At 49.3% G+C, this 15126-nt stretch overlaps 1 protein-coding gene across 1 annotated transcript in view; it reads left to right on the top strand.

The window, feature by feature from the left end:
* The first annotated feature begins 740 nt into the window (after positions 1–740).
* Positions 741–15126, top strand: part of LOC119394155 (uncharacterized) — a 36578-nt gene continuing 22192 nt past the window's right edge. The window contains exons 1-2 of the mRNA XM_037661417.1: positions 741–898; positions 13644–13729. Coding sequence (XP_037517345.1) covers positions 885–898; positions 13644–13729 — 100 coding nt within the window. The 5' untranslated portion in view covers positions 741–884. The remainder of the gene's footprint in view (positions 899–13643; positions 13730–15126) is intronic.

Below are 15126 nucleotides of genomic sequence, written 5' to 3' on the forward strand. Positions count from 1 at the left end.
GGAAGTGGAGAGGGTTGGCGAATGCGCAGTAAGGGTGGTCACGCCGCACACCACCACCACCACCGGATTGAACTCCGCCATAAGATGCTTCACATCTAAAAAGACAAATACACAGGAACAAGGAAGCTCGCCCAGCTCCGCTCCACCTTCAGGCTTGGAACCAGCGAAGCTGCCATAATTTTGTTTAACCTAGGCATCCGTCTTGAAGTGTTTAATGTCCCCATACTGTTCTCGCGGATACTGCGAGCTTCAAGTTCAGAACTATGGTTTTTCTATGTGTGTAATTTATATACCGTACTCAGGGAATGAAACGCAACATAGATTTCTTATTAGTATAACGACTGCTATGAGCAATTGCTCGTGATCACCGCGTCATGTCGCTGCAAATCCGACCGACAAAGGTAATGTTGGCTCTGATATAAGTGTTCGAGTCGAAAGTACGCCGATATGACGCGCACTGTAGGCGCTGGAAAGGAAAGTACGTGGATTACTTAGCCCTAAATGTTCACGTTTCAATCAATGAGTATTGCATGTGCAGTGTGTTGCAGGCATAACGCCGGCGCTAATTTTTTGGACGCGCTACTTACGAAAGGAAACTGCTTTTGTTGCTGAAAGATTAAACGTTCCGAGGGAAATATTGCGGCATCACTTAAATACACGCGGCACACAATGGAAAACTGATACGGGCCGCTTTTATCGCTGTTCTCTGTCGAGTGTGACCCACGTAGCCCGAGCTGGCCGCACCGATAAGCGCAGGGGTAAACGAAGGCACGCTTGTACGAAACTGTCGTGTCAAATTTCCTCAGAAGAACTCCACCCCCTAAAGGACTATGTGTCGGTGCTCCTAACAAGGAAGAATCTCAGCCGAACGAACAGCGCTTAACATGAAATGGTTGCAGTAAGTTGCACTTTTCTTTTCTCTGTTTCATCCAAAGCAGCTGCCATCTTTAAGCAGTGCATTGGACTACGTGACTCCGTGTATCGAACGAAAGCTTTCCTGATTTGAAGTGTTAGCTTGATATGGTTTATTTCGTGAGGTCTTTGTTTATCGAGTGTGCCGTGCGTTACGTGTTTTTCTTCGTTTTTACAATAATATCCGCGGTTTTACGTGTCAGAACCGTGACATGATTATGAGGCACGCCGTAGTGCAGGGCTCCGGAAATTTCGACCATCTGGCATTCTTTAACGTCCACCTAAATCGAAGTACATGGAGCTCTTGCATGGAGCCACCGCGGCCGGGATTCGATCCCGCGACCTTCGGGTCAGCAGCCGAACATCGTAACCACAAGACCACCGTGGGGTGTGGTTACTTGTTCTTACGTATTATTATAACTATATCAATTCAAATTTAGTTTAGATCCTTCACCAGAAAGGATGAAGGAATTGCATGAGAAATCATGAATAGATCGAGCCATGACTCGTCTTCAGTGATATCGGCCACACGCAGTTTGTAGTCGTGGTTTTCTTTTTTCACAGTAAAACAGTTCTACAAGACCTTGCGTGGCATGCCGCATAAATCTAGTTCTTGAGCAGAACTACTCGAAATAGCTTAGCTTACTTGCACAGTAATTGAATATTGGGCGATCAACAAAACTTTAACAATGAATGATAAGCGCTGTCATACTTGCGTTAAAATCGAAATATTTTTGAACCACGTAAAAACACTATCATTGCGCTGAAGATAAAAAAAAATTGGACCTTTAGAGCACTTCATTGCTCATCCTGAACACACATTTAACTTAACGTTATTCTCATGATTCGTTACAAGTGGATGTAATTTGTGTATTCATCGAAATAAGTTCGCTAATTCCAAGGCATAATAATTAATCTTTCGTGAAAGGCGGCAATTAGTAGGCTATATATTGTGATCTTTCTTTCATGTACTGGTCGTAATTCAGAGTCATCCATTGAACATGTAGAATTGTGCTACATATGCCATTGGCGATTTTTCTTCTTAAAGGGACACTAAAGGCAAACATTAAGTCGACGTTGATTGTTGAAATAGCGGCCCAGAAACCTCGTAGTGCTACTTTTATGCCAAGGAAGTGCTTATTTTGACATAAAATCACGTTTTAGTGGTCCGCATCGCTTTAGCCCACTTCAAATCACCCTCCTTAAAGCGGTATTTCGCACGTCACTGTTGCCGTGCCCAACGTTGCCCGCCTTTACTGCGCGGCGGCTTGCGCTGGCGGCGTGCACCATTCGGGCATCTGGCAAAATCACATGCATGCGGTATTTTCTCGAACTTTCTGTCAGAGTGACTTTCACGAGCGTGCAAAACACACGCGGCAGTACGGGATACCTTAACTACCACTGAGACGCGACCGCGTGAGCGAAGCAGGGCGCCGGGCGAAGCGCAGTTCGGCGAAAACTGAACTTTTGAACCAGGCGCGCCGTTCCCCATGGCAACGCCAAATAAGTTCTTTTTTCCATGAATCAAACAGAAACGAACGAGCAGCATTTTATTAAGTCTCTTGATGCACGGAAGGTTCTTTTTTTATTGCAGCTAGTTTGATTACTAGCGATTAATTGTATTCAGACTCTCACACGTCATCAGGGTCACTTCCAAAATGTCCCACTCGTGGCGCTCATCGTGTGATACATTTAGCTTAATTTCTCGGTAAGTAGGGCACTGCTGTTGATAATATTGCCGTTTTAGACGTTGCCATACATTGAGCTTTTACTCTGACATAAATTGTTATTTGCCTTTAGTGTCCCTTTAATTCTGTTATTTATAAGAAAAAAGTAAACGAAAGGATAAAGCTACACAACAGACGAACCTGTCATGGTACCTGTCTCGTCAAGAGGCCGGCACAGTGAGAGGTACCATGAGCTACGAAAGCATCTTGTGCTCTCGTACTTCTTGTTTCTGGCACTTGAGAGCGGTAATCAAAAGCTTGAGGTTGTAACTACATAACCAGTATTTCTCCAATATCGAAGTAATAAGGTCCGTCGCGACCACGCCACAAAAAGACAAAAGTGCGCGGAACGTTTCTAAACACGCAAAACTTTTGCTCTTACAGTGTGTCTGCGGCATTCAACAGTCTAACGAAACACTTGTATACTAAGGCTGGGGTGTTTATATTACTGGATGTACGATAAGCCTTAATCTCTTATGGTAAGCATGTCTTACATTGTATGGTCTAAATCTATGAGTACCATGCACAAGTATTGGGTATATGCCAAGATCGGTTAAGAAATGACAAATCTGAGAACGCGTCTAGCGAATCGAAATGGTTATCATTAATTTGTCTCTGGACAATAATCAAACCTGATGTGTCTTAACGACATGTTTACTTGACCCTATCAAGTTATATTATTTACGGTATTGCAGCATGTTCATTAACATTGTGTCTACCGTCAGTATGCAATTAAATCTTCAATCCTCAGTATGCCGTCCGTAATGTCTCTATGTAACAGTTTGTCATTTGTTGTTTTAGCATTTCACTATGTATTGTTTTTTCGTCTATCGAGCATCTATTCCATACAGCTGTTCATTTTTCTTTTTTGAATACATACTCCGCTATATTATCCATTTTTTTACTTAGTGCTCATGATTCCGGTTGTTTCATTCTAGCGAACATACGAAGAAAAAATTCACCGACGATTACGATACTGGGGAACTATGATTTTCGGACTTCTAGCAGTTCGCTGGCAGCCAGAGCTAGCCAGAGGTTCAGTCAGCTAGTTCCGGTCGGGAGAGGAAACGGCGTCTTGGTCACGTGTGTGGGAAGCCCGAGAGAACCCGAAGTTGTCCGAAGATTGCAAAATCGAACGCTGGGCCAGCCAGCGTAGACGTAAACAAACGCTACCGCCGTGGCAGCAAACGAAACTTTGCGCCGCATGCGCGTCGTTTTTTTCTGGATTGCCCGCTTGAAAATATATGGCCAGGTTTGCTGAAGAGCTGAAGTGATATTATTCTCGAGCATACGCATGTGGGATACGATTACGTACGTTCGCAAGATCATGCGCAACTCGCCCCGTCCGCGAACAAAACAGCCAGCTGGCGCACGGCGCCGCGAAAGTGATGCGAGGTGAGCTGCCGCGCCGCAAACGGCTCAACCAGCTCACGTCTGCTTAGTACGTGTAACAGTCGCTGCACAACACGACGCGAAATCTCGCGAAAGTGATCGTGTCCCCAAAAGAACTCGAGGATATATCGCGTACTACGTCGCACACACGCGTTGACCAGTTTGCGTTTTGTCATAACTTGAGACATGAGGCGGTATCGGTACCACGAGTGCGCGTTATATCTAAAATAAACTTCTGTGTGACCCGTCTTCGACTCGTTTTGGCAGATGTTGCCTGAGCCTCTTTTGCAGTCCTAAGTGGCAATCCAAAAACCTCATGTAGCTCAGCTTTTATTTGAGCTACTAGGTGATGACCGCGTACATACTGCATGGAATTGTTACTAAGAGGTAGAAAAAGACAAAGCCGACGTTGAAATAAGCAACAAAAGGATGTATACATTTCTGAATTCATCTCCGTTTTTCTACATCGACGCGTCGTAACACAACATAATACCATACCTCATATACTGGCCCGCAGATCGAAGTACGCTCGCACGCCGTTCTCGACCAACGAGAATCACACAAAAAACAATGTCGCGATCACTTTTATTCAATCAGTGCATTTTATCAACATCGAAGACTTAGTTGAAATAGTTAAAGGGGTGGTGCCATCAAATTTCGAGGCTATAACAAGCCTGTTGTGGGTTTCCCCTGTATGCAAGGACATTCCACACGAAGGGTGGGGCACTGCAAACGTTTAGAACATATTTTAATTCACTTCCAAAGTGTACCTAAATGCCCATCTTCCCGATCGAAACCCATCGCTAGCGCGCCAACACTGACGTAGATCTGTAGGATTGTCAACGAAAGTTCTAGTGACGTCACACCAGATCTGCTGTGGTAACGTGAGTGACCTCCGGACCTCCGCCACTACCGCAACGTACGTACCGGCTGTAGTGAACTAGAATATATTCTAATTCACTACAGTACCGGCAAAGCATCGGTTGCTACATCACTCGCCGAGTTTTGATCGCTTCCTGGCTAAGTGCGTCACAGCCTTGTGTGGTCACGTGACCACGCCTCCTACACTTCTACGTCACTGCCCAACCTCGGCGCCCAGAAACCGAAACCGAAAGTTGTCCACATCAAAAGGCGATATTACATTATTTAGTGAGAATACATGAATCTTGGTGCGTGCATCATGCTTCCTGGAGCTATAGGAAACGCTTACAGCAAAGAATGCGCAAGCCACAAATTTGGTGGCACCACCCCTTTAAGTTCTGATGGGGTTCACGCACGCAAACATACGACGGAACGAAATAGCTAGTTCGATCACAATCGTCTTCGCTAAGTGCACAGAATGCACACACGGCACCACAATCGAATAGTACTACGAAAAAATAAACTCGAAAGGGGTACGAACGTGTACATAGCTTTTGGGACATGTGCCCGAGTTTACATGTGCACGAGAACGGGTACGTACGAACGTGTACATAACTTTTGGGACATGTGCACGAGTTTGAACGCGACACTTCGCCGCGTTGTTCACGGAAGGAAACTTCACGGGACACATAAGAAAAGTAATAAACATTAGCTCCAAATGCTAGCCGCCACTCGTAATCGCGCTTCTCGCACGGCGGAACGGCGCCGAGCGTAAGGACAAGCGAAGGTGCAGTCCCCAAGCGCCCGCATTGCAATCCATCGAGTCCTCACAAAGATGGCGGTGAGCGCGTACCGTCTCTCAGCGTCTGCTAGCCCGAAACCTTCCAGAGAGCTTCTACGACTAAATTGCCCTGGAAGCTTCTGGCGACCCTCGGGCTCCCCGCGGGTCACCAGAACCGTCCAACCCAAGAGAACCGAACGCCAACTGGAAGTGCGGGGGGGGGGGGGGGGGAGGCGGAGCAACCCGAGCAAAACGAGCGTGCTCTCTGGCTCTGGCAGCCCGTGGGTAGCCATAAGTGAAAAATCGAAGAGCCCCACTGTCTAATGCGAATTCTGAGCGCAGCTTCGTGTTCGGGCAAGGAAGTCTTAGCTTTCCGTAAGGCGTCCACTACGCCTTAAATCACAATTTTTTTGAAGTAAGACAGCACCCACTACGCCATTATTCGTCTTTCTATGGATAAATGAGGTACCCGCTACACATCTGTAAGGTATTTTCGAATGGCCCGGGCTGGATTACGGCCTACAACCGTAAACCAAGCAAGAGCAAAGCTAAGCAATCTCAAGACGCAAGACCCGCAAGTACACGAGGCAGACGAAGGAACGGCGGCCGCACCACCGGACCGAGAGGCGCGTATGAACGCCTCGTCGCCACCTCGAGACTCCCTCAACTACCGAGGGACACATACCGCATCATCGTCAGGCCCCGAGACGGCCTCAACGTGGCTAAAATCACACCGGTGCAGTTTGAGCAATCCCTGGCAATGGCCGCAGCCCTGGCTCCTCAGGACCTCACGGAAGACTCAATTTGCCCTAACGTAACCCAGAACATTTTCGTCGTGTGTACCCCTAGCGAACGAAACGCACGAGCCTATACCACGGTACAGCAACTCCGCCTGCGAGACACCTTGTACCGAGTTGCGGTATACCCGGCTCCACCTGACGACACCTGCAAAGGCGTCATCCGAGGCATCGACCTCGACCTCAACGATAACCAGCTCCGAGAACTGATCGTCACAAAACGCAACCCCAGTGCTCTGGAGGTGAAACGCATCAAGAACACCCCAGCCGTGACCATCCTATTCCAAGGAATGCAAGTTCCCAATTATGTGTACTGCGGGGCGAGCATAATTCGATGCACGCTTTTCCGCAGGCACACGGAGGTTTGTTACAACTGCGGCAGCCTCGGCCATCGCGCAGACGTTTGTCCCTACCCCAACACAACATGGTGCCGGACGTGTGGGCTCAAAACCCCACCCGAGAACCACCAGTGTAAGCCCCACTGCACCCTTTGCGGCGGACCGCACCCCACCGCCGACAAGGACTGCAAGCGCAAGTTTCAAGTTCCGTACATCGTGCGACAACGACGGCGCCGACGTCGTCAACGTGGCCGTAGTCGCTCCCGGGGACCGAGCGGAGCCAGCTCCCGCAACTCCAGCGCCACCTCGAGCACCTCCGTGGCATCCAGGAGAAGCCGCTCCGTCACACCGGCAGCGAGACGTCGCAGCGCCCTCCACAGCCGCTCCCGCTCCAGGGGACGCTCCCCCTCCCGTCAGGCCGGGCTGACATGGGCGGATCGAGTCCGAGGGAAGCAACAATCGCAACGGAGCCCACCACCAACTAAACAGGTAACGCGGCCTTCATTGCCAGAGCATGAAAGCGAGATAGTCAACCCTACGCCAAGAACTAGCAGGCCTTCGGGCCACCATACAACAGCTCACCACGCAACTAAATGATGCGAGGCAACAGATACAAACTCTCACAGCCCCTAAACCTGTACCCTCACCCTCGGTAGACGTTAGCAAACCCAAGCGCAGAGCCCCCTCACTCTCAGAAACGGTCAGTGGTGACAGCGACATATCACAAGACACTCTAAACGAAATCCTCCGTCTCACACGAGAAAACAACGAAAGTATCCACACCTTGTCACGCCGGGTAGAAGCACTAGAGCAAAAAGCCACCATAAAAGCTAAACACAAAGCGAAACAAGCACTTCCTACGGATCCAACGGCACACCTGCCTGGGCCAGCTACTCTAATCTAATCACCATGGCTTCCACAACCCAAGACACCCTAGAAATTTGGCAGTGGAATTGCGCTAGCTACGCGAAACGCAAAACCCCACTGCAGCAGTACATTAAAGCGCAACCCAAAAAGCCTCACGTAATACTACTGCAGGAAACCTTATGTGACAAGCTCACACTATCGGGTTACCACCCCATCTCACAACGACGGGAGACCAAGAGAGGCATAGCCACACTCATCAGTAAGAAATTCGCTTTCATTGAACACGACGTGTTACCCACCCGCAGCCGCCTAGAGGCGATACTCATCGAACTCATACCAAACCGATTATTAAAACAAAGCGTTTTCGTTCTCAACGTTTACAGCTCCCCGTCGGAGTATCGACAGTCCTTCCACGCGCTCTTAACAAAAGCCACAACCCTCGCGCGAAACTCTCCGCTCATCATAGCGGGAGACTTCAACGCCCCCCACCCGTCATGGGGTTACCCCCAGGCAACGGCCAAGGGCACTAACCTCACGCGAGCAATAGACGACCTGTCCCTCACACTAATTACAGATCACCGATTCCCTACGAGACTAGGCACGTCGGTACGCCGCGACACTACACCTGACTTAGCATTCACCCGTAACGTCACAGGCCATACCTGGACCAATACGCAGGAGAACCTGGGCAGCGATCACTTCATCATACGCACCGAACTACCCAACGCAACAGCCCCACCCCGTACATTCACGCTAACGGACTGGGATGCCTTCCGCACCCTCCGCAAAAACAACACAACCGCATACAACACATTCACCGAACTACTGTCCTCACTCCAGGAAGACGTAGCCAAAACAACGAAAACCATACAAATAGAGCTCGACGTCCCGAGGATGGACCCACACCTCGCACACATGCTCGAGGCAAAAGCATCATTACTTGCACGCTGGAAAACACAACGACTCAACAGACGCTTACGCAAACGCATAGCAATACTAAACCGAGACATCACCCAATACTGCACGGAGCTCACACGACTCCAATGGCACGAACTCTGCTCAGCGGTCGACGGCCGCATGCGAACGGGAGGTAAATGGAACCTCCTAAAACACATGCTCGACGACCGCCAAACAAAAGACAACCAGAGTCACGCCATAGACCGTCTCCTTCACTCGCACAAAAAGACGGGAGGAACGGAGACAACCTTCCTTGAGGAAATCGCCAAACGACACCTTCCTCTACACACCGCACACCCCACCGACTACCCCCAAATAAAATGTGTAACAATACCCGAACTCGATGACCCCTTCACGGAGTCTGAAATTCGGGAAGCCTTGCACAACCTCAACAGTAGATCGGTAACCAACCGCCTGTTGCGAAACTTAGATGACCAAGCCATCACACTACTCACGAAAGACATAAACCACATGTGGGAAACCGGCCACGTGCCTGAACAATGGCGCACGGCCACGGTGGTCTTCCTCCCAAAGCCTGGCAAACCACTCAACTTTGACAATATACGCCCCATCTCCCTAACCTCATGTATAGGTAAAGCAGCTGAACATGCTATCCTTAATCGCATATCGCGCTACATAGAGGACCACGAACTCTTTCCATTCAACATGGTAGGGTTCCGACCACACCTCTCAACACAAGACGTCATGTTACTGCTAAAGAAGCACATCTTCGACTCAAAAACGAGAGATGTCCGCGGCATCCTCGCCCTAGACCTCACCAAAGCATTCGACACCGTTTCCCACCGCTTCATACTGGAATCCATTGCCAGCCTTGGCCTCGGTAAAAGATTCCAGGCATACGTCCGTTCTTTCCTGCAAGACAGGAAAGCTCAACTACGAGTATCGCAACTCACATCCGACACATACACATTAGGTCCCAACGGGACACCACAAGGGGCAGTCATTTCGCCCCTTCTTTTCAACATAGTAATGAAGGGACTGTCTGACAAACTCCGCGACATCCCCAACATAAACCATGCTCTTTACGCGGACGACATCACCATCTGGTGCCCGGGAGGTTCCCTGGCGGAAGTAGAGCAAGCCCTTCAAACCGCTCTCGATATCACAGAAGCCTACCTACAAAACACCGGACTGAGACTGTCACCCACGAAATCCGAATTGCTACTGTACCGGCCATCTCGCCAAGGCGTTCGTAATCTAACCCCTTTACACGAGCTTCCCATAGCACTACAAGCCAAAGACGGGCAACGAATACCCCGCGTTGACTCCATACGCATTCTCGGCCTCCTAGTCGAGGCCACCGGATGCCATGCACGTACAATAACACATATCACAACTAAAACGGAAAACATGCTCCGACTGATCCAGCGAGTCTCGGGTCGCAGGCAAGGTCTCGGTGAGGCCAACCTCCTGCGCATATACCACGCGTTCTTAATGAGCCACATCAATTACGTCGCCTCTGCCCACAACTGGACAAAAGTGGAAAAGACTAAGCTGAACACACTCATGCGCAAAAGCATTAAACAAGTCCTCGGCCTACCCCAAAACACGAGTACCTCCCGTCTCGACCAACTAGGTATGCACAACGACATCGATGAAGTGATCGAGGCCCAGACCACAGCCCAAGTCGTCCGCCTCTCCTCCTCCAAGGCAGGCCGTCGACTACTAAACGAAGCCGGCATGTCCTCACACCCCTACCTTGAACGCGCAGTAACCCTCCCGAGAGATGTCCGAGAAACCTACATGGTAACCCCATTCCCGCGAAACGTCCACCCACACCACAATAAAGGCAGACGCCTGGCCCGCGCTCGCGCTATCCTCGACCGTACCGCCGCGAATCGCGGCTCTACCGTATTCGTCGATGCGGCGCAATACGGCAACTCCTCCACCTTTGCACTCGCAGTAGTAGATGGCGATGGAGCCCTACGCTCAGCCGCTTCGGTTAGGCTAGCAACGAGCGCCATAGCCGAGCAGGTCGCCATAGCTTTAGCGATGACCGACCCCTCGCACACTAGCGTCTTCACTGACTCTCGCGCCGCCATTCGGGCTTACGAAACCGGCAACATCGCGCGTGAAGCAGCCCACATCTTACAAACACGAAAGCACACGGGTTCGCACTGCCTCTCTTGGTTCCCTGCCCACATGGGCAAAGACGTCCATTCCCAACAACCCAACCTCAACGAAACGGCTCATGACCGAGCGCGAGAGCTCACCCGCCGCGACGATCAATCAGCCACCGAAGAGCTGGGCCCAGACATACAGTTTAACGACCCCTTACTAACCTTCCACGAAATCACCTCTCACTACCGCAACAACAGATGCCAATACCCATTACCACACACAAAGCTCGAACGTGCGCAAGCGGTAGCCTTTCGAATGCTACAAACAAGATCGTACCTATCACGGGGCCGACTGAGCCATTATAACACAGAAATCACTCCCCAATGCCCAGATTGCAGAGAACTCTATTGTTCACTCTCGCACATGCTATGGCAATGTCCCGCGTTACCTCAGGGACCTCTCACCAGTGAGTCCGACTGGGAAGAGGCACTCAGGAGCTCCGAGCTCCACCAACAACTCAAGGCAGTCCAGAGGGCCCAAGAACTGGCGGAACGCCATCACGTTCCCGCCCCGACTCGGGCGTCGCCTACGGTAGCGGCTGCTAGGGTGTCCCCCCTGGATCCCCCGGCGGCCTAAACTCCTCAGGACCGATGAATAAAGTTCTTGACTGACTGATTATGTGCACTTCGCTGGTGCTGCATGTGGCTGATGACGATGAAGAATTATGGCTGAACACATTACAGCAGGTGGGAAGCATTAAACCGCGCACTCGTTGCGCAATAAGCATTGTGTGATGACTGGTTGTTATTTTACTCTTCTGCCACGCTATATTACATAAGCTAACGCGATCCCTTGCCCGGGTTGACGCCTGTATAGGGTCTTTTTGCAAATGAGCTTCAAGCACCAAGATGGCTCTGTGGTAGAATAATCAACTGCTACGCAGATGGCTGGGCTTCAAATCCCATTCGATCCTGGGTACTTCTACCTCATTTTAGCTTTTCATGTCTATCCGTTACTTTTACATGTCTATCGGTTACGCCACCGACGGCGACGGCGACGCCGCTCAAAGCAGGAACGGGCGCCAAAGAGCTGCGCTCTAATTTGTAGATTGATTTCAATCGGATGCTATTGCCGACTGCAGCCAAGCACTGTAAGGGTTGACAGGCTGGCGAACTTATGCATTAAAGTATTTGCATAAGCTTCCCCTAACGAAGAACAGCAAATAAACTTAACCCATATATGCCCAGTGTCCTACATATAGGACGCTTCTTTGCTGCGCTCTAACATCTCTATTTCTTTAGCTGATGACTAGCGCCACCTACAGCACATCAAGTAGGCCTCATTCTCAACGTGTGCAAGCCTAGACATTGCTTGACTTTCATACTGCCACGTTCCGACAGCTTTCTCCGGGCAAACGCGTGCTTTGTGTGGAAGACGTCATGGTGAGGAAGAAGTGCACGTGAAATGTCGACCGCTTTTTCCGGGCAAGCGCGTGCTTTGTATGAAAGACGTCATGGAGAGGAAGAAGTGCAATGTCGGTGTGCACGTGAAATGTTTCAAGGCTTACCACACCCGCACATAGCACCCCTAATGCCCAGTGTCCTATATGTATAGGACGGTTTGGACACGTGTTACGTTTACCTGGCAGTAAATAAAGAACTTGTGCTTTCTTTTGAGGGTGGAAGTACAATTTTGTGAAAAAAAAAAATATTTGTTTTGTCGTTTTTTCTGAGTTTGGGCATATATGGGTCAATGCAATTGAAACTAACTAGGATTGCTGTTCTGAAGCCACAACGAATGTAAGTGTGATAATATCTGGGCGGCCACCCTCTTTACTTGTAGTGAAAACAAAGTTGTGTGCCAGCACGCAACGTTTGCAATATAGCAGTCTCTTGCAGTTCACTTCTACTCGCTAGTACACTCTATAATGCGATACACTGGGATGTGTCTGTCTTGCTCCAGAGGCGCCGTTACAACATGCAACGTTATGACACAAATTGCACTAAGGTACGATATCAAGGGCATCTTCATACACCACCTAAACTTCAGCATAAAACGGTTCTTAACAACAGTTCGTGTTTTCATTCCCAAAACCACAATATGATTATCAGGGACGCCGTAGCGGAGGGCTCCGGAAGTTATGGCCATCTGGTGTTTTTCAACGTGCACCTAAATGAAGCACACGGGCGTCTAGCATTTCGCCTCCATCGAAATGCGGCCGCCACGGCCGGGATTCGATCTCGCGACCTCCGGGTGAGCAGTCGAGCACCATAACCACCAGACCACCGTGGCGGGTATAAAACTGTTCTTATTATCATAAAGTGTTCTTGTCGTTTTCGAAAGTTATTTCAAGGTGCCCCACGGTTTTGCAGTTCAATTCTTCGTTTGTTCAGTTCAGTTCTTCGTCTGCAGTCGTTTTCAGTTCAATTCTTCGTCTGTTTAGATATAAGCAAATGAACCCGCCACGGTGGTCTAGCGGTTACCGTGCTCGACTGCTGACCCAATGGTCGCGGGATCGAATCCTGGAAGCGGCGGCAGAATTTCGGTGCAGGCATGCTGGAGGCCCATGTACTTAGGTTTAGATGCACGTTAAACAAGCACAGGTAGTAGCCATTTCCGGAGCCCTCCACTACGGCGTCCCTCAAAATCATATCGTGGTTTTGGGACGTAAAACCCGAATTATTAATATTAATTGCATTTGATTTAAGCGAACTTTAAACAATGACAGGTGGTCAAAATTATTTCGCAGTGCCTCATAATCGTGTCGTAGTCTATAGTACGTAAACTCCGAATTTTCGTGCGTGTAGCTTCGTTTGCTAGTGGTGCACTGCGGCAGGTTCTGAAAGCATTTGTCATGTGTGTGACACTTGCTTTCGCTTATCTTTGAGTGCAAAGTCAAATAGTCCTGCACTTCGTTTGCATGATCCAGCATGGTTTCGGCGGTGCTGGGCATCGTCGGCTCGTCGCTGGCAATGAGAGACTGGTCCGTTTGTCAGGATCCGACGTACACGTGCGGTAAGTGGCAAATTCGTTTTTCTTATTTTTTTAAAGGCAAAAGCCTTAGGTGCGTCATCAAACGCGAAAATTGACCGTAGAGTTTTGGCATCGGCGGCGTCAACATGAGTGACGCGAAAAAAATTGTGCGATGCCATCAGTCTGGGAAGTCGTCATGACGCCACGATGACGTCACATCACGGGCCGTCGAATGATGACGTCATCACACGACATCATCGCGTGGTCAAAGGTGAGCCGATCACGGAGGCACTGCAAAACACCGCTAAGTGCAGAAACCTTCCAACTCCTCCGATCCTGGAGGCAGTGCAAAACCACGTTTGGTGCGGAAAGTTTTAGGGCGCGATCAACACAATCGAGAAGAACAAAAAGATGGCATTCGCCTTCCAGTAGTCTTAGGCAATTTTCTTTTAGGGGCGAAGCTCCTTACAGCATCGCCTGGTCGGTCGTCGCTCCATGCGGCGTTTCCCCGCCGTCGCATCTCCCGTATCATTCAATAGATGGCGCTGTCCCATAGAGATGCATGCAAACTGCAGTTGGGTGACGATATACTAGATGGCGCTGTCCCATAGAGATGTGTGCAAAAAAAGAAAAAAAAAGAAAAAAAGAAAAGGGAAAAAAAGAAAAAAAGGGAAAAAAAAGCAGCGGCACCCTGCACGCTAGATGGCGTGCAGTAATCAAAGCGGCGTATCGCTTTGATTACTGCTGGGCGAAACCACTTAATATTTCACGGTGTAACCATGATTGCTTCAGGAGCTTCGCCCAAGCTCTTCATTATTCACCCGTGGATATGCTGTAATTTTTTGTGCTCCTCGGGCAGACGCTTGATGATCATGGGAAGGTTAGATTACTTATTTGTTTGTTTTAGCTTTGCGGAGGTAGTATAGCTTTATAGCATCTTGACCATGCCAGTTGCTATAGCGCGAACTCAGGACAATGACAAAAGGTACACGAAGAAGAGTGACCATGCCACTATTATACACAGGTTTACATAGGAGCCTTCGCTCAAGATGCTTCGATATGTTGTATTACTGCTCTTTATTAAACGCTCTTTGTTAAGTTTTGAGGTGGTAGTATAGCCACCACCTTTTATAACGGCGAAGAATCACGCGACAGTGGGGTGACTGTGGTAACGCGCACGCCATTTGTTGGGCTAACTGTTGCCTTCTTCCTTTTTAGTGGAAGTTGTGTGCAGTGGGAGTTACCCAATTTCTGTGGCACATACGCGTTTATGATGCCCACAAGCGTTACTACGGATCCCGGACACGTGAGGCTCGACCAAGAACAGCTTGGCTGTTAAAAGTAAAAATGGTATGAAATCGACGGTTCCGGTTCAAGTTAAGAGTTATATTGGATGCGTATGACATCGGGACATTAGTTTACTGAATATAAGGGCCAGT

This window comes from Rhipicephalus sanguineus, chromosome 5 (assembly GCF_013339695.2).
Source record: "Rhipicephalus sanguineus isolate Rsan-2018 chromosome 5, BIME_Rsan_1.4, whole genome shotgun sequence".
Taxonomy (NCBI): domain Eukaryota; kingdom Metazoa; phylum Arthropoda; class Arachnida; order Ixodida; family Ixodidae; genus Rhipicephalus; species Rhipicephalus sanguineus.